Source organism: Crinia signifera, chromosome 7, assembly GCF_055691185.1.
Source record: "Crinia signifera chromosome 7, ASM5569118v1, whole genome shotgun sequence".
NCBI classification, from domain to species: domain Eukaryota; kingdom Metazoa; phylum Chordata; class Amphibia; order Anura; family Myobatrachidae; genus Crinia; species Crinia signifera.
Window position 1 is genome coordinate 47,071,088 of NC_139223.1, and position 13,833 is coordinate 47,084,920.

Genomic DNA, 13,833 nt, shown 5'->3' on the forward strand with positions numbered 1-13,833 from the left:
CCCCCCTCCCGCAATTCACGGACCCCCGCGCACAAACCCTCCCATGATTCGCAACACACCCCCCCCCCGCGCAATTCACGCCCCCTCCCACGCTTTGCGGACCCCCGCCCTCTCCCGCGATTCGCCGACACCTGCGCCCCATCCCTCCCTTGATTCACAGCACCCCCCGCGCCCCTCCCGCAATTCACGGCACCCCTAAGCCCCTCTTTAGTCCCCCGTATACTCACACACCCCTATCACTACCCAGCTTCCTGCTCTCCTGAACCGTAACTTCCACCACTGGGGAGTCGCTGACGCTGTTTTGCCCACATACCCCTATCATGCCTCATAGCCCAGCCTCCTGCTCTCATGCACCCGAACTCCCACCCAGTAGGAGGAGACACTGACTAAGGGCCACCATCCTGTACTCCTGTACTGCCACGCTGGACCCTCACCCACTGGCAGAAGCTGCACAGTATCTCCCACCCTCCTCTTTAGTCCCCCTTATGCCCACACACCCCTATCACTACCCAGCCTCCTGTTTTCCTGTGTCGTGACCTCCGCCAGTGGGGAGCCGCTGACTCAGAAACACTCTACTATACTATTGCACACACACACCTAAACAACATGCACACACAGCCCCCCCCACACCCACAAATGTTACTGTACCATCCACACTATCAATGTACATCTTACTCTGTAACCGCTTTTTAATTAAACAAAACAATACACACCCCCTTCCACATCATATGCTCTCTATTTAACACATTTCACCTATAACTCAAGTTGCAATACAGGCATCTGTCATACAATTCTAACCATCTTTTTCATATACAAATGTTCACAAATTAAGGGGGCGCAGCCCCTTGCGACGGTGTGAAGAGCGCCCGTAGGGCGCGAGGAATCACCTAGTGGCATAGTAAGCACCCATCACATCACATGGCATGGGTGCTTATACAATGAAATATCGCATCGCATCCCATTTGGTGCCATCCGATCATATGCAATATTTCATTGTATAAGCACACCTGTGCACTTAATATGGACATCGTACAGCACTTTACACGATGCGATGCAATTTTCCTACGCAGAATAGCCCACTAAGCTATTTGCTTAGTGGGCGCCATGTTAGGAAACAAGAGCCATGCAATATACAAATAGAGCCGGGCTTGTCTTTGCAGGGGATGGCGGCAGAATCGCCAGCCGCCAGCCGTATCTGCGAAAGGGGACGCGGGCGCACGAGATGCGCACACGTCTCCTTGCGACGACGCTTCCGACGGGTCCCCGCCGGTCACCTGGGGTCCCCACCGCCTCCCCGCACCCCCCCTAACCCTGTCCGTCTCCCTGAAGCAGAGATAGACAGGGTTCCCATCGCCCCGCCACCCGGAAACTGAGACGGGCGTGCGCGTAAGACGCACGCGCGTCTGTCAGATGGAGCGCCGGGCTGCTGGCGGATCGCCAACGGAGACAGTCTGGCGATTCGACAGTAAGAGGGAGCCCGGCTCCATCTGTACTACTGTGCACCTGTCCTTCCAGGCAGAATAGTAACAGCGGAATAGTATTGTGCATCTGTCCATACATGCAGAATAGTAATAGCGGAATAGTACTGCGCACCTGTCCTTACATGCAGAATAGTAATAGCGGAATAGTACTGCGCACCTGTCCTTACACGCAGAATAGTAATAGCGGAATAGTACTGCGCACCTGTCCTTACAGGCAGAATAGTAACAGCGGAATAGTATTGTGCATCTGTCCATACATGCAGAATAGTAATAGCGGAATAGTACTGCGCACCTGTCCTTACACGCAGAATAGTAATAGCGGAATAGTACTGTGCATCTGTCCTTACATGCAGAATAGTAATAGCGGAATAGTACTGTGCACCTGTCCTTACATGCAGAATAGTAATAGCGGAATAGTACTGTGCACCTGTCCTTACACGCAGAATAGTAACAGCGGAATAGTATTGTGCATCTGTCCATACATGCAGAATAGTAATAGCGGAATAGTACTGCGCACCTGTCCTTACATGCAGAATAGTAATAGCGGAATAGTACTGTGCACCTGTCCTTACACGCAGAATAGTAATAGCGAAATAGTACTGCGCACCTGTCCTTACATGCAGAATAGTAATAGGGGAATAGTACTGCGCACCTGTCCTTACACGCAGAATAGTAATAGAGGAATAGTACTGCGCACCTGTCCTTACATGCAGAATAGTAATAGCGGAATAGTACTGCGCACCTGTCCTTACACGCAGAATAGTAATAGCGGAATAGTACTGCGCACCTGTCCTTACACGCAGAATAGTAATAGCGGAATAGTACTGCGCACCTGTCCTTACAGGCAGAGTAGTAATAGCAGAATAGTACTGCGCACCTGTCCTTACATGCAGAATGGTAATAGCGGAATAGCACTGCGCACCTGTCCTTACAAGCAGAATAGTAATAGAGGAATAGTACTGCGCACCTGTCCTTACATGCAGAATAGTAATAGCGGAATAGTACTGCGCACCTGTCCTTACACGCAGAATAGTAATAGCGGAATAGTACTGCGCACCTGTCCTTACACGCAGAATAGTAATAGCGGAATAGTACTGCGCACCTGTCCTTACAGGCAGAGTAGTAATAGCAGAATAGTACTGCGCACCTGTCCTTACATGCAGAATGGTAATAGCGGAATAGCACTGCGCACCTGTCCTTACACGCAGAATAGTAATAGCGGAATAGTACTGCGCACCTGTCCTTACATGCAGAATGGTAATAGCGGAATAGCACTGCGCACCTGTCCTTACACGCAGAATAGTAATAGCAGAATAATACTGCGCACCTGTCCTTACATGCAGAATGGTAATAGCGGAATAGTACTGCGCACCTGTCCTTACATGCAGAATGGTAATAGCGGAATAGCACTGCGCACCTGTCCTTACACGCAGAATAGTAATAGCAGAATAGTACTGCGCACCTGTCCTTACATGCAGAATGGTAATAACGGAATAGCACTGCGCACCTGTCCTTACACGCAGAATAGTAATGGCGGAATAGCACTGCGCACCTGTCCTTACACGCAGAATAGTAATAGCGGAATAGTACTGCGCACCTGTTCTTACATGCAGAATAGTAATGGCGGAATAGCACTGCGCACCTGTCCTTACACGCAGAATAGTAATGGCGGAATAGCACTGCGCACCTGTCCTTACACGCAGAATAGTAATAGCGGAATAGTACTGCGCACCTGTTCTTACATGCAGAATAGTAATAGCGGAATAGCACTGCGCACCTCTCCTTACACGCAGAATGGTAATAGCAGAATAGCACTGCGCACCTGTCCTTACATGCAGAATAGTAATAGCGGAATAGTACTGCGCACCTGTTCTTACACGCAGAATAGTAATAGCGGAATAGTACTGCGCACCTGTCCTTACATGCAGAATAGTAATAGCGGAATAGCACTGCGCACCTGTTCTTACACGCAGAATAGTAATAGCGGAATAGTACTGCGCACCTGTTCTTGCATGCAGAATAGAAATAGAGGAATAGTACTGTGCACCTGTCCTTACATGCAGAATAGAAATAGAGGAATAGTACTGCGCACCTGTCCTTACACGCAGAATAGTAATAGCGGAATAGTACTGCGCACCTGTCCTTACACGCAGAATAGTAATAGCGGAATAGTACTGCGCACCTGTCCTTACATGCAGAAGAGTAATAGCGGAATAGTACTGCGCACCTGTCCTTACACGCAGAATAGTAATAGCGGAATAGTACTGCGCACCTGTCCTTACATGCAGAATAGTAATAGCGGAATAGTACTGCGCACCTGTCCTTACACGCAGAAGAGTAATAGCGGAATAGTACTGCGCACCTGTCCTTACACGCAGAATAATAATAGCGGAATAGTACTGCGCACCTGTCCTTACACGCAGAATAGTAATAGCGGAATAGTACTGCGCACCTGTCCTTACATGCAGAATAGAAATAGAGGAATAGTACTGTGCACCTGTCCTTACATGCAGAATAGAAATAGAGGAATAGTACTGTGCACCTGTCCTTACACGCAGAATAGTAATAGCGAAATAGTACTGCGCACCTGTCCTTACACGCAGAATAGTAATAGGGGAATAGTACTGCGCACCTGTCCTTACAAGCAGAATAGTAATAGCGGAATAGTACTGCGCACCTGTCCTTACAAGCAGAATAGTAATAGCGGAATAGTACTGCGCACCTGTCCTTACACGCAGAAGAGTAATAGCGGAATAGTACTGCGCACCTGTCCTTACACGCAGAATAGTAATAGCGGAATAGTACTGCGCACCTGTCCTTACACGCAGAATAGTAATAGCGGAATAGTACTGCGCACCTGTCCTTACACGCAGAAGAGTAATAGCGGAATAGTACTGCGCATCTGTCCTTACACGCAGAATAGTAATAGCGGAATAGTACTGCGCACCTGTCCTTACATGCAGAATAGTAATAGCGGAATAGTACTGTGCACCTGTCCTTACATGCAGAATAGAAATAGAGGAATAGTACTGCGCACCTGTCCTTACATGCAGAATAGAAATAGAGGAATAGTACTGCGCACCTGTCCTTACATGCAGAATAGATATAGAGGAATAGTACTGCGCACCTGTCCTTACATGCAGAATAGAAATAGAGGAATAGTACTGCGCACCTGTCCTTACAGGCAGAGTAGTAATAGCGGAATAGTACTGTGCACCTGTCCTTACATGCAGAATAGAAATAGAGGAATAGTACTGCGCACCTGTCCTTACATGCAGAATAGTAATAGAGGAATAGTACTGTGCACCTGTCCTTACAGGCAGAGTAGTAATAGCGGAATAGTACTGTGCACCTGTCCTTACATGCAGAATAGAAATAGAGGAATAGTACTGCGCACCTGTCCTTACACGCAGAATAGTAATAGCGGAATAGTACTGTGCACCTGTCCTTACACGCAGAATAGTAATAGCGGAATAGTACTGCGCACCTGTCCTTACAGGCAGAGTGGTAATAGCGGAATAGTACTGCGCACCAGTCCTTACATGCAGAGTAGTAATAGTGGAATAGTACTGCGCACCTGTCCTTACACGCAGAATGGTAATAGCGGAATAGCACTGTGCACCTGTCCTTACACGCAGAATAGTAATAGCGGAATAGTACTGCACACCTGTCCTTACAGGCAGAATAGTAATAGCGGAATAGTACTGTGCACCTGTCCGTACATGCAGAGTAGTAATAGCGGAATAGTACTGCGCACCTGTCCTTACATGCAGAATAGAAATAGAGGAATAGTACTGCGCACCTGTTCTTACATGCAGAATAGAAATAGAGGAATAGTACTGCGCACCTGTCCTTACATGCAGAATAGAAATAGAGGAATAGTACTGCGCACCTGTTCTTACATGCAGAATAGAAATAGAGGAATAGTACTGCGCACCTGTCCTTACATGCAGAATAGTAATAGCGGAATAGTACTGTGCACCTGTCCTTACATGCAGAATAGTAATAGCGGAATAGTACTGCGCACCTGTCCTTACAGGCAGAATAGAAATAGAGGAATAGTACTGTGCACCTGTACTTACATGCAGAATAGTAATAGCGGAATAGTACTGCGCACCTGTCCTTACAGGCAGAATAGAAATAGAGGAATAGTACTGCGCACCTGTCCTTACATGCAGAATAGTAATAGCGGAATAGTACTTCGCACCTGTCCTTACACGCAGAATAGTAATAGCGGAATAGTACTGCGCGCCTGTCCTTACACGCAGAATAGTAATAGCGGAATAGTACTGCGCACCTGTCCTTACAGGCAGAGTAGTAATAGCAGAATAGTACTGCGCACCTGTCCTTACATGCAGAATGGTAATAGCGGAATAGCACTGCGCACCTGTCCTTACACGCAGAATAGTAATAGCGGAATAGTACTGCGCACCTGTCCTTACATGCAGAATGGTAATAGCGGAATAGCACTGCGCACCTGTCCTTACACGCAGAATAGTAATAGCAGAATAGTACTGCGCACCTGTCCTTACATGCAGAATGGTAATAGCGGAATAGTACTGCGCACCTGTCCTTACATGCAGAATGGTAATAGCGGAATAGCACTGCGCACCTGTCCTTACACGCAGAAAAGTAATAGCAGAATAGTACTGCGCACCTGTCCTTACATGCAGAATGGTAATAACGGAATAACACTGCGCACCTGTCCTTACACGCAGAATAGTAATGGCGGAATAGCACTGCGCACCTGTCCTTACACGCAGAATAGTAATAGCGGAATAGCACTGCGCACCTGTCCTTACACGCAGAATAGTAATAGCGGAATAGTACTGCGCACCTGTTCTTACATGCAGAATAGTAATAGCGGACTAGCACTGCGCACCTGTCCTTACACGCAGAATGGTAATAGCGGAATAGCACTGCGCACCTGTCCTTACATGCAGAATAGTAATAGCGGAATAGTACTGCGCACCTGTTCTTACACGCAGAATAGTAATAGCGGAATAGTACTGCGCACCTGTCCTTACATGCAGAATAGTAATAGCGGAATAGCACTGCGCACCTGTTCTTACACGCAGAATAGTAATAGCGGAATAGTACTGCGCACCTGTTCTTGCATGCAGAATAGAAATAGAGGAATAGTACTGTGCACCTGTCCTTACATGCAGAATAGAAATAGAGGAATAGTACTGCGCACCTGTCCTTACACGCAGAATAGTAATAGCGGAATAGTACTGCGCACCTGTCCTTACACGCAGAATAGTAATAGCGGAATAGTACTGCGCACCTGTCCTTACATGCAGAAGAGTAATAGCGGAATAGTACTGCGCACCTGTCCTTACACGCAGAATAGTAATAGCGGAATAGTACTGCGCACCTGTCCTTACATGCAGAATAGTAATAGCGGAATAGTACTGCGCACCTGTCCTTACACGCAGAAGAGTAATAGCGGAATAGTACTGCGCACCTGTCCTTACACGCAGAATAATAATAGCGGAATAGTACTGCGCACCTGTCCTTACATGCAGAATGGTAATAGCGGAATAGTATTGCGCACCTGTCCTTACATGCAGAATAGTAATAGCGGAATAGTACTGCGCACCTGTCCTTACACGCAGAAGAGTAATAGCGGAATAGTACTGCGCACCTGTCCTTACACGCAGAATAGTAATAGCGGAATAGTACTGCGCACCTGTCCTTACATGCAGAATAGAAATAGAGGAATAGTACTGTGCACCTGTCCTTACATGCAGAATAGAAATAGAGGAATAGTACTGTGCACCTGTCCTTACACGCAGAATAGTAATAGCGAAATAGTACTGCGCACCTGTCCTTACATGCAGAATAGTAATAGGGGAATAGTACTGCGCACCTGTCCTTACAAGCAGAATAGTAATAGCGGAATAGTACTGCGCACCTGTCCTTACAAGCAGAATAGTAATAGCGGAATAGTACTGCGCACCTGTCCTTACACGCAGATTAGTAATAGCGGAATAGTACTGCGCACCTGTCCTTACACGGAGAAGAGTAATAGCGGAATAGTACTGCGCACCTGTCCTTACACGCAGAATAGTAATAGCGGAATAGTACTGCGCACCTGTCCTTACACGCAGAATAGTAATAGCGGAATAGTACTGCGCACCTGTCCTTACACGCAGAAGAGTAATAGCGGAATAGTACTGCGCATCTGTCCTTACACGCAGAATAGTAATAGCGGAATAGTACTGCGCACCTGTCCTTACATGCAGAATAGTAATAGCGGAATAGTACTGTGCACCTGTCCTTACATGCAGAATAGAAATAGAGGAATAGTACTGCGCACCTGTCCTTACATGCAGAATAGAAATAGAGGAATAGTACTGCGCACCTGTCCTTACATGCAGAATAGATATAGAGGAATAGTACTGCGCACCTGTCCTTACATGCAGAATAGAAATAGAGGAATAGTACTGCGCACCTGTCCTTACAGGCAGAGTAGTAATAGCGGAATAGTACTGTGCACCTGTCCTTACATGCAGAATAGAAATAGAGGAATAGTACTGCGCACCTGTCCTTACATGCAGAATAGTAATAGAGGAATAGTACTGTGCACCTGTCCTTACAGGCAGAGTAGTAATAGCGGAATAGTACTGTGCACCTGTCCTTACATGCAGAATAGAAATAGAGGAATAGTACTGCGCACCTGTCCTTACACGCAGAATAGTAATAGCGGAATAGTACTGTGCACCTGTCCTTACACGCAGAATAGTAATAGCGGAATAGTACTGCGCACCTGTCCTTACAGGCAGAGTGGTAATAGCGGAATAGCACTGCGCACCTGTCCTTACATGCAGAGTAGTAATAGTGGAATAGTACTGCGCACCTGTCCTTACACGCAGAATGGTAATAGCGGAATAGCACTGTGCACCTGTCCTTACAGGCAGAATAGTAATAGCGGAATAGTACTGCGCACCTGTCCTTACATGCAGAGTAGTAATAGCGGAATAGTACTGCGCACCTGTCCTTACATGCAGAGTAGTAATAGCGGAATAGTACTGCGCACCTGTCCTTACATGCAGAGTAGTAATAGCGGAATAGTACTGCGCACCTGTCCTTACATGCAGAATAGAAATAGAGGAATAGTACTGCGCACCTGTTCTTACATGCAGAATAGAAATAGAGGAATAGTACTGCGCACCTGTCCTTACATGCAGAATAGAAATAGAGGAATAGTACTGCGCACCTGTTCTTACATGCAGAATAGAAATAGAGGAATAGTACTGCGCACCTGTCCTTACATGCAGAATAGTAATAGCGGAATAGTACTGTGCACCTGTCCTTACATGCAGAATAGTAATAGCGGAATAGTACTGCGCACCTGTCCTTACAGGCAGAATAGAAATAGAGGAATAGTACTGTGCACCTGTACTTACATGCAGAATAGAAATAGAGGAATAGTACTGCGCACCTGTCCTTACAGGCAGAATAGAAATAGAGGAATAGTACTGTGCACCTGTACTTACATGCAGAATAGTAATAGCGGAATAGTACTGCGCACCTGTCCTTACAGGCAGAATAGAAATAGCGGAATAGTACTGTGCACCTGTCCTTACAGGCAGAGTAGTAATAGCGGAATAGTACTGTGCACCTGTCCTTACAGGCAGAATAGAAATAGAGGAATAGTACTGTGCACCTGTCCTTACATGCAGAATAGAAATAGAGGAATAGTACTGTGCACCTGTCCTTACAGGCAGAGTAGTAATAGCGGAATAGTACTGTGCACCTGTACTTACAGGCAGAACAATTATATAAACTAGATCAAAGTTTCCAAAACTCAGCAATAATGGTCTTGGTTTTTAAGAATACTAATGCTTGGCCACAGGTGACTTAATTAATACCTTAGTCAATAAAATGTAACCATATGTGCTGAGCCATGGAAATACTTGGACTGTTAATGCTCCTTGTAGACCCCAAATTTAGGAACAACTGTACTAGATATATAGAAATGATACAGCACTCCTGTCCAACATGACTCTGTGCATAACCTTACATAGGGATACATATGGATTGCCAGTGGTCAGAACACCAGCGCCGGTATCCCAACAGGGGGTCAGGTAAGTATACTTAGCCTCCCCCAGCTCCCCCCCTAACCCTTCCAAGTAGCAGCACCCTCCATTACCCCCTCCACACAGCCTGACCCTAAGCCTCCCGACAGACCTTAACTCCTATACTCCTCCACTTAATCCTAACCCCCTGACCCACAGCCTAACTGTAACCCCCCTCGTAATTGCCTAAGCCTCCCCCTGCAGCCTAACCCTTACCTTACCCTTCCCGCACTTAGACCTATTCCCCCGACCCAGCTGCATGCTACCCTAGCCCGATCGGGACGTCAGCTGTCAGGATTCCTAGCCTGTTCGAACATCCGGCGCCGGTTTTCTGATAGAAATCGGGATACCGGCGTAGATATACTGAACACCGCCATCCTGACCCCCGGGACACTGGCCACATCCCTCCCTTAGAACAGACATCCCAACCACCAGGCACACTTACGTGCAGGATTAGTGGCATCCATGCTTAAACACAGATGCTTAAATCAAATTAACTGACGTACTAATTAAGTCAACTGTGCGCAAGTCTGGATATCGCCAACACCTGGACTGTCAGGGGTTTATTTACTAAGATGGGAGTTCTATTGCAGATAGCAATTAATCAGATTCTACTTTTTTATTTAGCACCTTCTAGAAGATAATAGATCAAATCCGATTGGTTGCTATGGGCAACATCACATCTTCAATAAAACTCCCATCTTAGTAAATTTACAGATCATGGAACTACAGTACCACACTATATTGCTGTACAGCTGCCCTGGCGCAGAATGGAATACATGCCTACAGGCTGGTACCACAGAGGGAACTTACCTGGCAAAGTGATGAAATCTGCAGTGCAGCCAGCCCCCCTGTGCCCACTTCATTGCCCAGACAGTAGGAGAGTAAGGTGCTGCAGGCTCCACAGAGATATTTACATTCCAGCTCCCAAACTCTCTCCTACGTTGTGTTCTTAGCTTGGTGACTCCGCTGCACTCAGCATCCTTCTACCAATCCCCTCCTCTCCCCATCACTCCTTGTGTCTCATTCTCTTTGTCTCTAGACTGTATGCACCTACACGTTTCTTCCGTCATATACATTCCCTCCCCCTGGTTCTGGTTCCCCTTCCATCTCAAAAGTGTCAACAGTAAATGTGTGTTCGAGGTAAGAAATGCTGGTATTTGCAGTTCCACATAATTTAAATAAATTTGCTTCGTACATTAATTAGCCCTCATTTACAACTGTATCCTGCCCCCGGGTTGACAATGTCCATGTCGACAATCACCAGGACGAGCAGCTAAAAATGGTCAACATACCATAAGTTGACATTGACAGAAGCTTGACAAGCTTAAGGTCGACATGGGCATCGATGACACATTTAAAAGGCTGGCACAAGTTTTTGAAATTTATTTTGGAGACTGATAAAGTAGAGAGAGATAAAGTACCAGCCAATCAGCTCCTGTCGGGTTTTTTTCAAAACACAGCCTGCACCATGACAGTTATGAGCTGATTGGTTGGCCCTTTATCTCCGCCCACTTTATCACTCTGTAGAGCTTAGTACAGAGGTTCCGTAAAGGAAAACCGCGAGGCATCCCAATGGTCCAGGTTTTAGGTATACCCATGGCTCAGCACTGATGGTACTAATTAATTCACCTGTCAGCACTGACAGGTACTAATTAAGTTACCTGTGGCCAGTGGCGTAACTAATAATTGTGCGCCCCCCTGCCGAAAATGCAGGGGGGCGCCCCCCCCCCCCTAAAAAAAAACAAAAAAAAACAAAAACAAGCAGCGTGGAGCCGTGGCGCGCGGGGGGGGAGGGAGGGAGGGAGGGAAGGGGATTGAGGGGAGAGAGCGTGTGTGTGTGTATGTGTGTGTTTGTGTGCGTGTGTGTTTTACCTTGGGCCGCATCCGTCCGCGCCGGGTCCCGGCTCTCCCGGCTACTGCTGCTAACGAAAGTGACACTTGGAAAATGGCTGCCCCCATACAGCAGACGAAAAACTGTCTGCGGTATGGGGGCAGCCATTTTCCAAGTGTCACTTTTTGTATCAGTGAGAGAGCAGCGCTGCGGCAATAGCCGGGAGAGCTGGGACCCGGACGGTGCGCACACACACAGACAGGCAGGCAGACAGTGACTGTCGTCCCGCAGCCCCCCGGCGCCCACATACCCTCAGCGCCTCCCCGCCACGGCGGGGGCTGCGGGACGGTAGTTACGCCAGTGCCTGTGGCAAAGCATGGATGTACTTATAACCTGGAGAGATGCCTTGAGGACCACGTTTCAGAACCTCCCTATTTGAGAACTGGGGAAAAAGGCAGTGTGGTTCTATGACATGAAAAGGGACAGGTCAAAGGTGAAAGTGCAGGGGGCGTGCTGACCTGATATATGTCATTATGGATGTAGCTCTGCCATTGTTGCAAAATGTTTTCTTTGGGAAGTGGGTGTCATCCAGGCAGGTGGTTTAATTTCAGGGCCGTTTCTAGACAATTTAGCTCCCAGGGCAAAGAAATAAAAATGCGCCCCCCCCCCCCCCCCAATACATAACATGGTATAGAAGAAATTGCGCGCGCCAAAATAGGGGGCGTGGTTTATTTTAAAGGGGGCGTGGCTTAATATAAGGGCGTGGTCTATCAGGAAACAATTACCTTACATCTCACTTTTGCAACCTGCACATCTAGACATTGTCCTCCCGCACTTAAGTTGGCGGGCTGAAGGCCACACAGTGACATAAAAATATAAAGGCCCACACAGTTACCTAGTACGCCTCACAGATCAAGGCCAAACAATGACTGGCTACTTAATTCATTATACACTTTTTACCCGTGATGCCAATTACACATTACGCCGCACACTGTGATGACAATGACATATTACGCCGCACACCATGATGACAATTACACATTATGTCGCACACTGTGATGACAATCACATATTACGCCGCACACTGTGATGACAATTACACATTACGCACACTGTGATGACAATTACACATTACGCACACTGTGATGACAATTACATATTATGCCGCACACCATGATGGCAATTACACAATACTCCCCACAACGTAATGCCTATTACACATTATGCCCCACACGCCGCTGCCATACAACTGATGCTGTTTACTAATATGCCCCCACAGTGGCAGATATGCCCCCACAGTGCCATACATATATGCCCCCACAGTGACAGCTATGCCCCCACAGTGCCATACATATATGCCCCCACAGTGTCACATATATATGCCCCCACAATGCCATACATATATGCCCCCACAGTGCCAAATATGTCCCCACAGTGCCACATACATGCCCCCACAGTGCCACATATATATGCCCCCACAGTGGCAGATATGCCCCCTCAGTGCCACACATATATGCCCCTACAGTGCCATACATATATGCCCCCACAGTGACAGCTATGCCCGCACAGTGCCACACATATATGCCCCCACAATGCCAAATATGCCCCCACAGTGCCAAACATGCCCCCACAGTGACAGCTATGCCCCCACAGTGACAGCTATGCCCCCACAATGCCACACATATATGCCCCCACAGTGCCAAATATGCCCGAACAGTGCCACATATGCCCCCACAGTGCCACACATATGCCCCCACAGTGCTACACATATGCCCACACAGTGCCATATATGCCACCACAGTGCCACACATATGCCCCCCTCAGTGCAAGACCTATATGCCCCCTCAGTGCCACACATATATGCCCCTACAGTGCCACACATATATGCCCCCACAGTGACAGCTATGCCCGCACAGTGCCACACATATATGCCCCCACAATGCCAAATATGCCCCCACAGTGCCAAACATGCCCCCACAGTGACAGCTATGCCCCCACAGTGACAGCTATGCCCCCACAATGCCACACATATATGCCCCCACAGTGCCAAATATGCCCGAACAGTGCCACATATATGCCACCACAGTGCCACACATATGCCCCCACAGTGCTACACATATGCCCACACAGTGCCATATATGCCACCACAGTGCCACACATATGCCCCCCTCAGTGCAAGACCTATATGCCCCCACAGTGCTAGAATATTATATCCCAGCAGCAGCACAACTCACCATTGCTGCTGCTGGGGAAAGCAGAGTCCGGGTCTCCTGCTGCTGCTGTTGCTGCTTCATCAGTTCCCAGGGGAGGGGAGGGGATCAGGGGAGCGCATTCTAGCGCATCTCTCCTTCCCCTTCACTATGCCAATCATAACTCGCGGGCTGGCTCCTGATTGGCTGCAGGCCCGCGAGATGATTCGCTAACAGCCCAGTGA

At 47.8% G+C, this 13,833-nt stretch overlaps 1 protein-coding gene across 3 annotated transcripts in view; it reads right to left on the minus strand.

Moving 5' to 3' along the window:
• Nucleotides 1-13,833, minus strand: part of LOC146020119 (glucagon receptor-like) — a 96,299-nt gene that overhangs the window by 42,660 nt on the left and 39,806 nt on the right. Inside the window, exon 1 of one of the 3 annotated variants that reach the window (XM_083152966.1) lies at nt 10,379-10,601. The exons of the other annotated variants lie outside the window; for them this stretch is intronic. Coding sequence (XP_083009092.1) covers nt 10,379-10,431 — 53 coding nt within the window. The 5' untranslated portion in view covers nt 10,432-10,601. Of the gene's footprint in view, nt 1-10,378; nt 10,602-13,833 lie in introns of those variants that run through there. 3 annotated transcript variants of the gene reach the window in all.